Source organism: Colias croceus, chromosome 21 (assembly GCF_905220415.1).
Source record: "Colias croceus chromosome 21, ilColCroc2.1".
In the NCBI taxonomy this organism is placed as follows: domain Eukaryota; kingdom Metazoa; phylum Arthropoda; class Insecta; order Lepidoptera; family Pieridae; genus Colias; species Colias croceus.
In genome coordinates, this window is record NC_059557.1 from 3,733,651 (window position 1) to 3,750,883 (window position 17,233).

Below are 17,233 nucleotides of genomic sequence, written 5' to 3' on the forward strand. Positions count from 1 at the left end.
TCACTACCTACTTACGTGTTATTGTATAGGTACCTAGTTAAAAAAAACAGAAAAAACTCTTGTCTCTTAATTCAAGTTTTAGGGATTTCCCGCGATTTGCAATCCGAATTAATCCACAGAGCGATATTAACAGAATATCGGATATCCTACAACAGAGTACAATAAATAAGGGTCAATAATGACACGCCATAGGTAATGGTAGTTGAAACAGCAACGCTTCGCACAATAGAAGCTATGCAATAGCTTAAAAATAAATATTAAGATTTAAAACTTGGGAGGTGTCAACTAATGTATCAAGGGACACCCGGATGGCACGAAGTTTTTTTTCTATAAGAGAGAGAAAGAGACAGACAGAGAAACACGCGCACGCTCTGTCTACGCGCGCACGCCACACGCCGGCCGCCGCAAAACCACAGTATTACAATATTATGGTAATACTGTGGCAAAACTATGCAAAAAGTGTCGTTACAACTTTTCGTCTTATTTTTTTCCGTCTTCACTTCGTTCCAATAAAATAGTATGGCTCATACTTGACCTTAGTACTTGCCACTGGCATAATATTACTTGCTCTGTGGACACTGGTAATTAGTCATAAATTATCTTCTTGCGAGCTTCTTGCTATTTAGAAAAAAATTGACAAAATCTCAGAGACAAAATAGAGTACCTACCGTGAAAATGACATTCGGTGAAATTGCTTTGATTGACGCTTGACGGCTGAGCTTTGACAGATTTCTGTTTTTCTGTGTATCATGGATGTTGAGATTATTGAGATGTTGGGATATTTTTTTCAAGAGACATTCTGATTTCAGTTTTGTATTTAATCAACAACTACATACAACCAATGTAAACTGTTTAAACAAGTCTACCGGTTTTGATTGTGTGTAAATTTTAAAATAGATAGAAGCAATCATGGCTGAAGATACGGCGCATTTAGACAATGCAAATGAATTTATTGAAAATCTGTCTGTACGTATTTAATACTAACAAGTATATTTATATAGTAGTTTTAATAAGATTTTTACTAGATCCCAATTATAATTTAAGTTTTAAGACTTGTTGCGAATACATAATAAAACTTAATAATATGTAAGTACATAAAGTTGTATGCTACTTTAACATATTTATTAAATATTTTATGATATTATAGCAAGAACTACAAGAGCTAATTACCTATCGTGATATGTTTTTCGAAAACAACCCTATAGAAAAGGCAAAGGATAAACATAAATGTGTTGAAGAGAAAAAGGAAAAGTTGATAGAAAAGTTTGAAAATATTGATGGTAAGTTTGAAGAACCATTTCCATTTACTACTTGTTGTTTAAATTTCAATAATATGAATAAAAAATAAAGAATTTATATTTTTTTAAACACTCATTAAATACCTAATCCTATTTATTATAATACTTCGCTACTTTAACTTTATGATAAATATATTTAAAAAGTCACCACTTATTATAATAACTTGATATATTGTTGCAGTGGATACACAAATACCCTTCTCTCTGAGAGCAAAATTTCAGTACCTAAAGGGTAGATGTTATAATGTAAGTCTCAAGTATGACGCCCGAGCCACACAGTGCTTAAGTAAAGCTGTTAAGCTGAATCCACACATGGTAGAGGCTTGGAATGAACTGGGAGAATGCTATTGGAAGAATATTAATGTTAAAGAAGCAAGGGCCTGTTTTGAAGGAGCTTTAAAGCATGTGAGTATCGTACTAATATTATAAATGCGAAAGTTTATGAGGATGTGTGTGTGTGTTTGTTACTCTTTCACGCAAATACTATTGAACCGATTACAATGAAATTTAGCACACATATAGATGGTAACTTGGATTAACACATAGGATAGGTTTTATCCCGGAAATCCCACGGGAGCGGGAACTATGCGGGTTTTCCTTTGAAAACGCAAGCGAAGCCGCGGGCAGCAATCTATTTTGTTAATATATTTGATACTTTTTGCTTGTTGTGTCTATAATAGGCATGACAAATGATTTTGAAATCCTCTTCCATAATGTGTGTATACGTTTACTATACAAGAAAACCCCTATATTTCGGTAATATACTTAAATTTAACGAAGATAAAAGCCATTTTTCAAAAAATATTTATCAACTGTACCAAAACAGCTCGGAGGTGTCATGGCGTAAGCGTGACGTCACTCTTTAGTAAATACGTAATTACTTGTATGTGTCGTGGTCATATCGTAGATTTGATCATTTCATGATATGAGTGGCCATTTCACGAAATGGTCGCATATCGTGAAATGGCCAACATAGTTTGATCAGATCGTTAAATCGTCAACGTTTCACGATTTGGTCATCCACATTTGGCCAGATCGTATAAAATATAAAGAGTCCATAAAATATTAAAAAAATTCAGAATAACTATATTCTAAAAACTTGTTTTATGTCATTTAAGTTAGTGCCGCGGCAGCGGCCGGCGAATGCTAGAAGCGAATCGTTTTTGCAATAGAAAACAGTTAGGTTAGGTTAGGTTAGACTTTGATAAACAACGCACGAGCCGAGCGAGCAAAGCGAGCGTGCCGCGGCAGCGGCCGGCGAGTGCCAGAAGCGGATCGCTTTTTAAAAAACAAACAATTATAATAATATAGTAGTAGTTTCTTAAATTATTTTATTTAAGTCACATTTTTTCTTAAATACATATAAGATATCCACATTTTCCATAGTACTCGTACCTCTTCGTTGTAAATTCTTTGCTATGACTTTCTTCATAATATTGTTATTAAACGAATTATGAAGTTTTTAACTGCGAATAATTTAATTTTCGCCAGCGGCCGCCATCTTATCACATGAACACAGAGCTTGCAGCGCCTCTACCAACGATTAATGTAACTATTTTACGATATGATCAAATAATTTTGATCATTTCATGAAAAAACCGTGCGTTAATTGGCCATATCGTGAAACGATTTCTTATCATTGATCTGCCCAAACCACATCATGATGTGGCCAAACTAAATTGGCCATTTCACGATATGCGACCATTTCGTGAAATGGCCACTCATATCATGAAATGATCAAATCTACGATATGACCACGACATATGCATTGCAAAGAAAATTAAAAAAATATTTATTTAATATGTGATATAGAAACGAATTTCAAAGTTTATAAGTGGTGTGCAGTATTGCAGTATGAATCCACATTAAAATAATGCTCAAAAATGTGTTAGTAATTATTTCAAGCGAGAAAATAATAAGAAATGATTGTATAAAGTTGGCGCGGAGAACCCCGAAACCACGTATTCGTGAATTCGCAATTATATTTCTGTTCCGAGTCGATAAAGCATATGTGAAACAATAGAAAATAAATAAAAATATGTATTCTCAACATATTCATAACAACAAAATACATCTGACGTGAGCTGTTTACTTAAGCGTGACGTCACGCGTGTTTTAGTCAAAATGGCCAACTGCAGAATTTCAATGTTTTATTTTATTGATAATCTCATTAATCTTAGTGTTTTTAAGATTTTTAAGTCACTATATTGAATTTATTTATTATAAATTTTCCCTTAAAAACACTAATACGATCATTTATGGATACTGTCGTCATGCCTATTAACTGTATTATTAGCAGTCTTCCATACATTGTTTAAAGTGTTTAAACCTAGAGCCAACTGAATAGAAAACCTAGTTAATTTTCCTTTACTTTTTTTGTTTGCTCTCAAGAAAGCTATTTAAGCAGTACTTTTTTAGAGTTCTCTACAGCCACTGTTTGATTATATATAAAATATTTGTTTATAGAATATAATATTCTTGTGGTTTTTATATCAATATATCATATGAAAATGCTTGCATTGTACATTCACAAAATATTATAACAAAATTGTTATTAATAATGACAATATAACACAAAGGCTAATTGTGTTATAATATTGTCTTGTTTTTTTTCTTTTCCGTACTCATAAATATTAAATAGTTGTAAATTATAAGACATACTGTGTGACTTTATGGCGTATAGCGGATATACCAGTCTGTTTTAATCTTCATCAATGAAATGTTATTTCAGGAAAGAAATAGAATAACACTCAGGTGTCTCTCTATCATACTCCGCCAAGAAGCCAGCTCAAGGAAGGACAATGAAGCCACACAAATGATATTAAAAAGTGTAGATTACGCCAAGGAAGCAGTATCACAAGATATAAAGGATGGACAATCGTGGATTATACTAGGAAACTCATACCTATGTCAATATTTCACTGTATCACAAGATCCAGCGATATTGAAGCAGTGTATGAGCGCTTATAAACAGGCGTATTTGGATCCAATTGCTAGAGGACAGCCGGATTTGTATTATAATAAAGCTATTGTAAGTTGTTTGTTAATTATGTACAGTTTTCAGACTATCATCCTATTTTGTATATTATGTTATGAGAATGTTTTGTGAATGTTTTACATGAAAGATGATTAACTACTTAGTGAATCTTCAATTATCTCAGCAGTTAGAGGAGCAAAAATAAAGCAGAAAGACTTTCAAATTTTTGTAACTATAGTTTTATCTTCAAAGCAAAAAAAAAAAAATAGTAGTGTCTTATTTTTTTTTTTCTTGTAATAGTTAAAATATTGTTTTCAACAGGGTGCTACTCCACTATTTTACATTTTTTATGCTTGAATAGAATAGGGTGTGCTAATTAAGACTATTATTACAATAATTATGAAAAATATGAATATGCATTACAGGCACTAAAATATGAAGAGAACTACAGTGAAGCCCTCGAGACGTTCAATCGAGCGTGTGATTTAGATCCTCTATGGATGCCGCCAGACAGAGAGAGGATAAAGCTCAGACAGTTTTTAGCTAGCGCCGTGGATTTGTTGCGAACACGAGGCAAGATAAAGTGCAAGCGATTGGCTAATATGTTGCAGGTACTTACGTGTGTTATGCAAAATTCATGCTGTCATTAAATTTTAAATTTTATTTCGCTATTACTTCTCTACTTTTTTGCCCTGACTGCAAATGTAATTTAATAAAACTGATTAGTTTTATTTAATTTATAAATTAAACAAAATTCGTAAATTTCAATTTTCTATAAAACAAAATAAAGTACATATATGAATATGTACTTTACCTTATTTTTACTTTTTTATCAGGCGGTCGACAAAAAGATGCTAGGTGACTATACCCCAGGATCATTTGTCACCATCGGCTCTCGTCGCGATGTTATTCTTGAGCAAGTGCGGATAGATGCGTTACAAGAGGGAGCGAATGAAAACAAAGTTATACTGGGAAGAGTTGTGGGATCTATACATAGTGAGAATGCTGTGCCTTTGTAAGTTTGTTTGTGTAATTAATAAGTTGATTAATTTTAAACTACTCTAATTAAAGATAATGCCACTTTATACCTGTTTAATTTGTCTGTTAGTGAAATATTTTATTTATGTGAATTGAGTGTTAAGATTTTGAAATACAGGGTGTAATCGTTAAGTGTGCACAAGCAATTATTCCGTAACTATTGCAGATATCAAAAAACTTTGAACTGATATCGAAAGTACTTAATGAGTAAAATGGCCATAATAATTTTTTAAAAATAAAACGAGAAATATCCAAAAATGTTACATTAAACTTACTTACTTACTCCTGTGGCGCTGAAACCCCGAAGTGGGTCTTGGCCTCTGAGACGAGAACTCTCCACCTTCCCCGGTCCTGAGCGGTCACTTGCCAGTTTTCACTGGCTTGAATCGCACTCAGGTCCCTCTCCACTTGATCGCGCCAGCGATACTTGGGTCGACCCACCGGCCGACGGCCCGTGGGACGGCCCAAGTATGCTCTCTTCAGACCTCGCTCCTCACCCATTCGCTCTACATGACCAAGCCAACGCAGGCGATGCGCTTTTATTTCCCCAAGTATATTTGGCTCGGCCATGAGTTTTTCTAATTCGGCATTCTTCCGGATTCTCCAACTTCCATCCTCTTGTCTGATAGGACCAAAGATCTTCCTAAGAAGCTTTCGTTCTGTGACTAAAAGGTTACGCTCTTCGTTCTGGGTTAGGGTCCAGGCTTCACAACCATAAATAAGTATTGGTCTTATAACCGTTTTGTATATCCGCAGTTTGGTTTTTTTACTTAGAAGCCTGGACACGAGGACTTTATGCAAGGCTGCACCACACTTGAGGGTATTTTGTATGCGGATTTTAATTTCTTCCTCTCTAGTGTGTGCATCCGTTATCGTGCAACCCAGATATCTGAAGCTAGCTACTCCCGTGTACGTCGCATCTCCAACCTGTAGGTTTTGGCGTTGAGTTCGTGTGTCCCTATAGCGCTTCATATGGAGATATTCCGTTTTTTTCCGTTTATTTTTAGTCCGACCTTTTCAGCTTCTTGTTTTAAGGTCTCAGCGGCTTTACCCACTTCGTCACGGTTTTCACCAAGCAATGCGAGGTCGTCAGCATATCCAATCACCAAATGCTTTCCATTTAGTAACACTCCGCAGTCCAATGCAAGCATTTTCCGCAGGATATATTCCAGTACCAAATTGAATAGCACAGGCGACAGAGAATCGCCTTGTTTTAATCCGGTGAACACCGCAAACTCTTCTGTTAGTTCTTTGCCCACCCTCACTCGCATGTTACTGTCTCCAATAGCTGTTTTAATTAAGTCCACCAGTTTGGCTGGAATTCCAAGTTCCTTTAAAATTGCAAACAGGGCGCCCCTATCAATACTGTCGTAAGCCTTCTCGAAATCCACAAATAGCGCGTGCATGCTCAGAGCGTATTCCCACCTCTTTTCCATGATCTGTTTGAGCAGGAAAATCTGGTCGATCGTACTTCGGTTTCGACGAAACCCACACTGATAATCACTAAGGATTTTTTCCGCGTAGGGTTCCAGTCTATCCAGCAATATGTACGACAGGATTTTATATGCTGTTGGCAACAGAGCAATTCCGCGGTAGTTGCTACATTTCCTCTTGCTACCTTTTTTATGCACTGGGCAGATGATCCCTGTATTCCAATCTTTTGGCTGTATATGTTCCTCCCATATTCTTCTAAGGACTTCGTACAACTTGGATTGAATCACCGCCCCACCTTGCTTCCATATTTCGGAAGGCACGCCGTCAATACCTGGTGCTTTGTTATTTTTGAGCCGCATGATTGCTTTGTGCACTTCTTCAAATGTGGGAGTGGGTATGTCTTCCTTGTTGTCTTCGGTCACCCTGGTAATTTCAACTTGAGGGGGTGGGCAATTAAGTAGGTTCTGGAAATACTCTGGCCAAGCTATCTTGATGTCGTCTTTATCAGTGATGAGGTCACCATTTTCGTCCTCCAGCACTTGGGTTGTGGGTTGGTATCCTTTTTTTGTGGCTTTAACTTCTTTGTAGAATTTCCTTGATTCACCGGCTCGTACACTCGACTCCATGTTTTGTATGAGGTCATCAAAGTGCTGTCTTTTGGCTCTTCTGATAGCTTTCTTTAGCTGTAACCCGCATTCTGAGTATTTTCTTATCCATTGCCTATCTTGCTCCGCCAGGACCTTATAGTGACGTTTTTCTTGCATTTTATCTTCACACTCTTGGTTCCACCACTTCCTCCGCTTTCTCTTTTTGACCTTCCCTAATACTTTAATACTTTAATGTAATACTTACTTTAGTATTACATGTAATACGTAATGTAATACTAAAGTAAGTATTACATTAAACGCTCCCATACAATTTATTTCCCATACATTTTGTATTCATAGCAGATTTTCGAAGTGACGTTCTCATTGTGCAATACAACGAGGAGGTCTATTTACAGTTTCTAAATGAACTTCCCTTCAAATTTACTAAGTAATTAAAGCAGAAATCAGGAATCAATGAAATGAATGGGTCAAACTTTTTTAAATTTATTTTAAACAAAAATTTTAAAGAATATAAATTATTTAACGAGAGGTGGGATTTTAAATCGAGGCTTTCGCTTATCCGTAGCAATTCATTATACATCTAAGGCTCTAGATTTAAAGATCTTATAATAAAATATAATAAATAAATATTAAAACATTCTAGCGCATTCGGCATAATAGACGAGAGTATGAAATGTATGGTGGTTACCGCGTATAACTGGGCGGCCGGTAGGGGCACGCTTATTGGGGACTGGGTGGCCATACCGGAGCCCTATGTGAGGACACACAATATTGTTACTCCGGAGATGGTGAGTTGATGATAATTATTTTGTATTTTGTGTGTATCTTTATTGAGAAATGTAAGAGGTGGGGATTGTAGATTGCGGTATATGGTCTTCAAATTTTTGAAGATCTCGTTGAAATTCGTATTTTTTTAGCTTAGTATACCCATTTTATATTTACAAGTGTATTTACAATAATTAAAAATTATTTTTATGAATAATACATGTTTCTATAATTAATTAATGTTAAAGATAAAAACAAGGGAACCCTGTTATTAAATGCATAGTAAACTGTTACAAATCCACCAAATAAGCTATAGACAAGCACAGTTCACAATTAGTTTGTATTTGAAAATAAATGAGGATGTGCCTATTTTCTATCTACTTGTACTAGTCTATAAGATAGATAGTTTATTATATGGGCCGATCCCGACGGCACTGCAATGCCGGGCCGACCCGTGGCGGGAGTGGAGCGAGCCCCGAGCATCCCGCCGGTTCACAAAAATCAGTTTAATATACTGGTCCCGCTGTGCGGGAACTTTCAGATATTAAGCTGAAAAGAACAGATACTACACTTTGATCTTAGCCAAAAGGCCGAGAAGCGATGGCGCTGCGGGGCTCCGGCGGGGTGTTACGTGCGAGACACGACACTTCGATAGCGCGATGTAACATAGGGGTAGTGACATCTATCGGTGGTGTTAGGGAACTAAAGTCATGGTGATGATGTCAGTTAATTTCACCACTATAACGCCTCGTCTTAACTAAAATGTTATATAACTATAGTCGAGCCAATTTAATAGGCAACATTTGACGTCTATCAATTTTATCTTCGAAGAGAGGTAACCTGCTTAAAAACATCGATTAAAGTGAATTAATCGATACGGATTTGAAACATTTGTCAATCGAATTTACTAATTTATGATGATTTTTATTCACAAGTAATCAATGCATTCGATTCTAGATCTAGATTTCGATTTTTAGAGTTACATCTCTGGTATTTAAAAAGAAAAAAGGTTTAATGACACAAAATTGTAGCGACGTCAGTTCTTCAAGTCAGAAATTGTTCATTATGTTTAGAATGGTTTATCAGTAAAATGAAATCTTAAAATTACTTCTATCGGTCATTATTATTATAAATATGTAATCATAATTGAAAAAAGTTAAGCAAATGTGCAGATCTAACAAAACGAAATATCATGTTATTCTATGTCGTCGTTACAAGGTTACGTTTTTGAATTTAGTTGAACTGTCAAATGTTGCCTATTAAAATGGCTCTACTATAAAGTACCTACTTACTATTAACTTTAAAATTGTATATTTCCAGAAGTACATGTTCAAATCGATCCGAGTGAACAATCCAATGACGCTATTCGTGAACGGACGTCGAGTTGAACGGGCTCAAGTTGCCGGCACGAGAGTATCCAGTACTTATGAGATGCACTGACGGCGGGTTACTCGCCGATGAGGCGATTTGTCGTGAGGTCGTGTCGTGTGGGGTTGGAGGACTTGTTTGTTAGTGAAGTGTTGGACGATGTGTCGTGGGGTGTGAAGTGTTATGTCGGTTTAGACGATATGTCGTACAATGGTGGTGTGTGTAATGCGTGAGGTAACGATAGTTTACCAGGGTATACGATATTAACTATGATCTGAAGTATACGGGCAATGTCGGTATACGATTTATCGTGAAGTGGTGTAGTGTCGTGCGAAACTGATTAGTTATACGATATCGATACGATATGTCGTACGGTGTAAACTGTGTGATGTGTTTATTATCAGTGAAAATGTGAACATCGTGGCTCGAACGACTTCTTACAATAGTCGGACAGTCGTCTTAGTTTACGATATTAGATCGTAAAGGTACAAATATGTAAAGTGATTTCATAATGACTGATTTGTGAATGTTTTGTATGTTGTATCGTAGGTATGTCGAAACGACTGGTGCGTGTAGTTGATAAGTCTTGTATGGCAAAATATACTTTATATGTTACAATATTCATGTTTATACTACACGATATTGAGAAAAATTTATCGTACGATGTATGTTTTTAATTCTACTATCTGTATAGCCCAAAATGATGTTTAACTCTTGCACTAAATAAGAAATTATAAGTTATAAAATGACTATTACAAACAACCATTTTTAATAGTTTTTCTACAACTACTTATATCCATTGTAGTAGTTGGATTTACTAAACTATTTTCTATTTTAAATACATGTTTAGACTATAAATTTTAGATTTAACGATATTTCTGTAAAATTATATAATTGTATACATATCTCGTATGTTGTATGTTTTTAACTTTTTAGGTCAATAACATCTCTTTGACTATAATTTATCATCTATTCATCTATTTCTATAAAGGTTATAGTGGTAATAATAAACGGCTCGTTTATATGTTGGCAACAAAAATGTAGATTAAATTTTACATAATATGTAACTAGTTACGTATTGATAAAAAAAAGAAACATTAATATTTGATCTGCTTTTTTGTAATCCTATCTTTAAAACGCTTATTTTATTATTATTTAGTTTTACCTATATATATTCTAAATAATGTAAATGAAATACATTAATGAGAGCTTACATTACTACTTATTATGTCGTAATAAATGTCTAAATAAAGTACACATTATTCACATTAAAGTAAAAATTCATGACCTTTGTTAAATAAATGTAACTAAAAAAGAAAGCGAAGTCACGAAACATAACTAGTTAAATGTACAGACGGAAACAGGGTAAGAGATATGGAAAGGATGGTTCGCAAAAAAAAAAAATATTTCTTACTTTTGCCTTTGTTAGTATTGTAATGAAATACAGTGAAACTTGGTTAAGTGGGACCTGGATAAGTGAGAAACCTCCATAACTGGAACTCATGCTGAGGTCCCAACACTTTGGCACTGAATTACCTCTGTTAGTGGGACGAGGTAAACCTCTATATCTGGGATTTGATCTTTCGATTTATCATCATAGTTACCTCTATAACTGAGACAGCAAGTAAATTTTATATGCATAAACCTCTGTAACTGAGATAACATTGTTTGTTTACTCATTCTTATTCTACCCACAAATTCCACACGTAATTTCAAGTACGTAAGTACAAATTTTGAGCATCAATTACCTTCAGTTTTAGTTTCGCTTCACTATCATACAGATGTTTTTTTTTAAATGATCACACCTGTATAACTGAAATAACCTGTATAGTGTATTCTCTCCTCTATTAATGGAACCACCTCTGTAAATGAGACAGATATTTATTTTTATCTGTATATCTGAGACACTGGGTAAGTGGAATACCTCTATTAGTGAAACGAAATTGTAGGTCCCTTGATGTCTCACTTAACCAGGTTTCACTGTATATGATTTATTGGATGTAAATTTATAAAGAATAGAAAAAATTCGATCACGAGGCGGGACTCGAACCCGCATCCCTTCGCGCCATTAAATTGTGAATTTGTGAATTTTTTCTATTCTTTATAAATTTATATTTATAAAGCATTTGAATGCCATAAAACCAAAAATATAAATTCATTGAATGGATGGTTTAAAACTATAAAATTTATAAGTTTTGCTAAAGGCTTTGTAAAAAATAGCGAGGCCGTAAAAATGATTTGTAATTTTTTTTGTTTATGAATTTAAAAACAACAAATAGTAACAAAATATGTCTATTAGATATATTTTTTTTTTAATCTGGTCATTCATTACAGAATTTAGAGACCTAGAAGTGGCAATTTATTAATAGTTTATTTTATATCAAGTTGTAAACTCCAATATATCTAGAAGTTGTTTTTTATTCCGCTTTCGCCTACTATTTTGGCTGTTTGTATGTATGATTTTTAAATTATGGATGTATTAATTGAATTGACATTTTACTATTTAAAACTTAGTTTGTAAAAGAATATATTATGCTATTAAATTGTACTAAGATCTCAAATTACTAATAAAGTAACTTATTATGTGTTATTATTAATTAGAATAAAAATAAATGTTACACAACTAAAAACACTACCATAATTGTCATAGCCTTTTTCAAGATTTCAACACAAAGTGTGTGTGCCAAATAAACTGCACAATTTTATTTTTTCCTTTTAGCACATATCAATAAAACAAACAGGCACAACTACAATTTTTTTTTATACTATATAAAATATTAACTATTGTAAATGGTGATTTAAATAAAAGATTTTAAAATTATTCCTTGTTTTATTTATTTACAATACTGTACAAAACAACTGGTGTACATTATATTTAAAAATATTTTGTAAAATCTAACATTATTCAAGAGGTGTTATTCTCACTTTGTGGACTAGCTTAAAATTATTTAAAAATAAATTATAATTATTTACTGATGTATTGAGAATTGCAATGAATGTAATATAGAATAAAAAATATAAATATACATCATTGAATTACAAGTACTCTTTGGTTGTAAATAAACTGTAAATGTTACATTGTATTAATAACTAGCTGCTCCCCGCGGTTTCGCCCGTATTGCTCCGCTCCTGTTGGTCTTAGCGTGATGATATATTATAGCCTTTAGCTTTCCTCGATAAATGGGCTATCTAACACCGAAAGAATTTTTCAAATCGGACCTAGTTCCTGAGATTAGCGCGTTCAAACAAACAAACTCTTCAGCTTTATAATATTAGTATAGATATGCCAGATAAATGATTATTTACATTATAATTTATATAAACCTATTATACCTACAATCGTATAACCAAAATATGTAGATATGTATACTTAATACAACGTTATCTAATTTTCAATTTAAAATGTGTGCACTTTATTTTTCAGTGTATTACAATTTGTATTGCTTCAACACAATATGATGAAGCTGAGTGATAAACAGATATATTATGCAAACGTGTTATAAATATGACACGATTATCTTAAGAAAATACCTAAATCGCAACCGTCATACGTGATTGTTCTTACGTTTTGTGAAGTTATCTTATCCTAAAGCGCACTGCGCAAATCTTAAGTAATTAAAGAAAGAGCACTGACTTCTTTCCCAAGATTTAAAGATACCAAATTTTACTCTCAACGCGCTTAAAGAAGTTTTGTCTGTTTAGTTTGTTAGAATTTTTGTCGCTGATCACAGAAACCGAACAAACCGCTACGAATCGCTCAGTAAAACAAAAAATTGTGAATTCAAGACTAATAAACCTACCGTTTTTATGTTATCACTAGCGGTCCGCCCCGGCTTCGCCCGCGGTACATATTTCGCAATAAGTATATTCGCAACAAAAGGTAGCTTATGTTCTTTCTCAGGGTCTAAAGATTGTCTGTGCCAAATTTCATCAAAATCGGTTGAGAGGTTTTTAAGCGGGAAAGCGTACCAGACAGACAGAGTTACTTTCGCATTTAATGGTTAACACAAAAACACGTTCCGAAATCAACTGGAAGACAATTGAGGCTATATTTTACTATTATTTATATACCTATATTCACGTATTTACTTCCCAAAGTCTCATATCGTTTTCTACAATTTCAGTGAATTTTTGAGCTTTATACCGATCTTTAAACAGAGGTTTTAATGTTTTTAAGTTAAGACTTAAGAGGGCTCCATTATCTAACATGTCGTCTAATTGAGACGCTAGAATTGGGTTGTAGTGGAGTCGTAAAAGGCTGGGTCTGGAAAATAAATACTGGCTGTCTTTGAGGTTGTTTCTGGCCCAGGTTTCTACCGTTTTGTTGCCACTCGCTATCTGTGAAATAAAGACAATATATGTATTAGCACAGACTAATAATAATATACTACGTATACAAGTATTAGTAATTGAATAACCTAAACAAAAATTTCCTTTAAGAAATCATCAATACAAAATTAATAGGTACTCACTTTTATATCGCCGACTTGCTTCAAGAAGTATGAGGAAAAGTAAAACCTCAAACTATCAGAGTTGGATTTTCTGCGCTCTCGATACCTTATGTACGACTTCAGTAAATTGTAGCCAGTTCTCTTGTACTTGAATACCTGAAATGCATAGGTATAATGAATTATATTCTGCGCATAAATTTTTGTTTTTCACAGGCACTAATATTCTTCAGCGCTGCTTTGCTTCAGAGTAGGTATATCTGCATGGTAGAGTACCTAAGCGAAAATTCCTAGTAGGTAGGTACAGGTAAAATACATATGCCGATGTATTTAAAAAAAAAAATATTAAAGTTCGCTAGCAATATTTCACAAGAATAGGTTAATAATAGCCCATTCGGTTTCCAAATAAAGAGATTGCAACTAGGTATGTCCAATTTATTATCTCTACCTCTAGGATACTGGATATCTGTGATCTTATTAATTTAACAAATAAATAAATTATACACTGCCAGGTCACTTACTTGGTAAATACAATTGCCGGTAACATAAGAATCAATGTAATGCGTCCCATAGCTCTTCATAAACCGTCTTATCTCCGTAGAATCGCTTATATTCAAGTGGTCTATCGCTTTCTGAACGTAGCCTTTAACTTTTGCGTCATTGAGGCTATTTATTTTCACGGATGTTTTAACTTTTGATAGTTTTACGAGAACATAACAGCAGTTATCTGGTCTCATGTCGTATTCAATGCCGAACGCTCGCATTATTTCGTTTTCCATCCAGTCACCGAGGAAGGCTTTAGGTGGCATGTCTGTACTGAAAATATTGTTATTAATGATTGATTTGAAAAATTGAAGATAAAACTGCTACCTACAACGTTTAAAGAACTTTTTCATAGTACTAACTAGGCAGGTATCTACTGTTTAGCTCTATGTACCTACCTACGAATATTTTCACAGCTGAAAGTTTCACACTACACTGATGACTGAAGTAAGTTTAAATATTTAATTGAAATTTGATTCCTAAATATAAAAAAATATTTAAGTAGGTATTGAACTACTTAGTGATTAAGTACCTATCCATAAGTAGGTAGGTAATCATATCTACAACTTTCCATCCAAGTTTGATAAAAAGGCAACATCATAATCCCTCAAAAACACATAATACAATATATTTACTATCTACTAATATTATCAATGTTGACCATACCCTTCAATAGTAAAGTTCTGGAAGTACGCTTGCAGCAAATCTTCGAGTGTCTCACATAACTGTATATTCATGTCCACCATAGTGTCCCCCGGGGTGACCCCACTGTAGATGTTATCAAAGACTCTTATATTCTTCTCTCTAAATGGCTCCATCGGCTCATAACTCTCTTCCTCATAATCAGCTGATAGTACTTGCATTACTTGTGAGAGGTCGCCATAACTGAATTAATAGACAAAAAATAAATCTCTATTTTTTTGGTAACCAAACAATGGGAATGTTTGGTCCCACGTTGTTTGGGGCCCACGGGGAATGAGATCTCTACAACTACCTAGTATTTTCTGGAAGGTATCTAAAAACTAAAAGATTTCGTCTATTTTGTTTGTTTAATATATTTTTGAACCTGGCTTGAACCTTAATTTCTACGTCGTACAATTGATTGTGAAAAAAATCGTAATCTACAAAGTGTCACGTGGTAACAAGTAGGTAGGTAAAATACAATATAAATTATAATATGCAAATTCATTGCATTGTTAAGCTCTCTGGTATTTAATTTATTCATTGTATGTTTCAAACAATCAAACTAAACTTTATAATTATAGATTTTTCATTGCTAAAAAGACAATTTTTTCAAGACTTATCCACCCCTTACAGCCAGCTCTTTACACTGCCACATAATAATAAATGAAAGCCTTCTAATCTGTTATTAAAACAAAAACAAAACAAACAAAAAGTAAGCTCACGAATTACCGAGTTTACAACTCATGAAATTTAAAAATAAACGAAAAAAATACCCAACATGACCAAAACATGACATGATAATTATTGTTAGTTATGTCCTGTATATTTTCTTTTATTTCACCCAAAATTCGTGTAACAATACCAAAAACCGCATTATTTAGGTAGGTACATATTATATTGTTATGACTTATGTACTTACCTCCATTATCGCTTAAATATCTGTGACTGCGACCTTAACACTATGTCCGAATAGAAACAATTTGCATCATCAATTGTTTTACAATCTGAACTTGGCTCGTGATAATAGATTTGAATGTTTACATTAATTAGTATATTATTAAACTAAATAACTCATCTTTACCTTGAGCGAGATTTAATTCTGAAAATTTTTATATGTATGTAACAAGTTCGTTGTTCGTTTGTTTTGTTTTCGCACGAATAATTATTAATAAACAGGTTACTTTTTTTATACATAATTATTACCTACGTTATTAAGTTAAGCCCTATGTTATATACCTATTATTATGTATTTTATTTTGTACAAAAATATAAATTATAACGGGAGTAAGAGCGGACTAAAAATTAATTAATTGAAAATCTGGTTCCATCGCGATCGTCTAATATTTCAATGTTATAATACGTTAAAATTATAATAAATACGTTAAAATTTATTAATGCAATATAAGCAGCAATTCATTTATTGAATTTACAGTCTTATTTTTCATTATATTGTCTGCTATTAGAACTACAAATATTTAAATGGTCAGATAATTACAATATTAAATTACACTCAATACATATCAATTATACTACGATGCAATACCATTTACATCGCTAAATTATCCAAGATATATCAACCTCTAGGTTCCCCATGAATGGAGGGGAGTATTCCTTATCTCTAGATTAGGTATACCTACTCCCCATAATATAGAGCCTAAGCTAGCCTGTTACTTTCTATCAAAATGTATTAAAAAGGCCGGAAATTATATCTTATACATATCTACTTACTTAGCGAAAACATCAATAGCATTCCCAATATTCAAACTATATCCTAGATCACCTTCTTCACTATCACACAAGCCACAACAGAAAAACACGGTCAATATTAAAAATAACATATTAAAAAAACTGAATTAAAGCTAAAAATGGAACCAAAAATATTTTAAGCACACCGCGTGACGGCGGTATTAAAACTGAGATTTTTTTACATTTTGCTAATGTTACGCGTAAACATTGTGTGAACTTGACCCAAGAGATTAGGTCTGTATCATTGTGAACTATGCTTTAAACCCGTATCTTCTTATAATAATAATATATATCAGAAAACCGTTTGTTTCAGAGCCAGAGAAC

General features: G+C 33.6%; 2 protein-coding genes and 1 non-coding gene across 3 annotated transcripts; 1 reads left to right on the top strand and 2 right to left on the bottom strand.

Moving 5' to 3' along the window:
• The first annotated feature begins 723 nt into the window (after positions 1-723).
• LOC123701250 (tetratricopeptide repeat protein 5-like) lies at positions 724-11,024 on the top strand. Its single transcript, XM_045648664.1, has 8 exons — positions 724-966; positions 1,148-1,280; positions 1,480-1,703; positions 4,030-4,329; positions 4,701-4,886; positions 5,112-5,290; positions 7,999-8,143; positions 9,441-11,024. Exons 1-8 carry the CDS (start codon positions 910-912, stop codon positions 9,558-9,560), a joined length of 1,344 nt encoding a protein of 447 aa, XP_045504620.1. The 5' UTR covers positions 724-909; the 3' UTR covers positions 9,561-11,024.
• On the bottom strand, positions 8,530-8,722 carry LOC123701563. Its single transcript, XR_006752751.1, has one exon. It is a non-coding gene; the product is annotated as a U2 spliceosomal RNA (small nuclear RNA).
• A 2,489-nt stretch (positions 11,025-13,513) lies between the features above and the next one.
• On the bottom strand, positions 13,514-17,233 carry LOC123701251 (torso-like protein). The gene is made up of 5 exons (XM_045648665.1): positions 16,892-17,233; positions 15,146-15,364; positions 14,458-14,752; positions 13,961-14,095; positions 13,514-13,826 (listed from the first exon to the last, which is right to left on the bottom strand). Exons 1-5 carry the CDS (start codon positions 16,999-17,001, stop codon positions 13,566-13,568), a joined length of 1,020 nt encoding a protein of 339 aa, XP_045504621.1. The 5' UTR covers positions 17,002-17,233; the 3' UTR covers positions 13,514-13,565.

What these genes read in the sequence shown, in the direction of transcription:
- LOC123701250 (XM_045648664.1), top strand. Translation starts at nt 910, where the DNA reads ATGGCTGAAGATACGGCGCATTTAGACAATGCAAATGAATTTATTGAA. An exon ending in AGTGAGAATGCTGTGCCTTT is followed by an intron (nt 5,291 to 7,998) that starts GTAAGTTTGTTT and finishes AAAACATTCTAG; the next exon opens with CGCATTCGGCATAATAGACG. An exon ending in ATATTGTTACTCCGGAGATG is followed by an intron (nt 8,144 to 9,440) that starts GTGAGTTGATGA and finishes GTATATTTCCAG; the next exon opens with AAGTACATGTTCAAATCGAT.
- LOC123701251 (XM_045648665.1), bottom strand. Translation starts at nt 17,001, where the DNA reads ATGTTATTTTTAATATTGACCGTGTTTTTCTGTTGTGGCTTGTGTGAT. An exon ending in CAGAACTTTACTATTGAAGG is followed by an intron (nt 14,753 to 15,145) that starts GTATGGTCAACA and finishes CAATATTTTCAG; the next exon opens with TACAGACATGCCACCTAAAG. An exon ending in CCGGCAATTGTATTTACCAA is followed by an intron (nt 14,096 to 14,457) that starts GTAAGTGACCTG and finishes TATGCATTTCAG; the next exon opens with GTATTCAAGTACAAGAGAAC.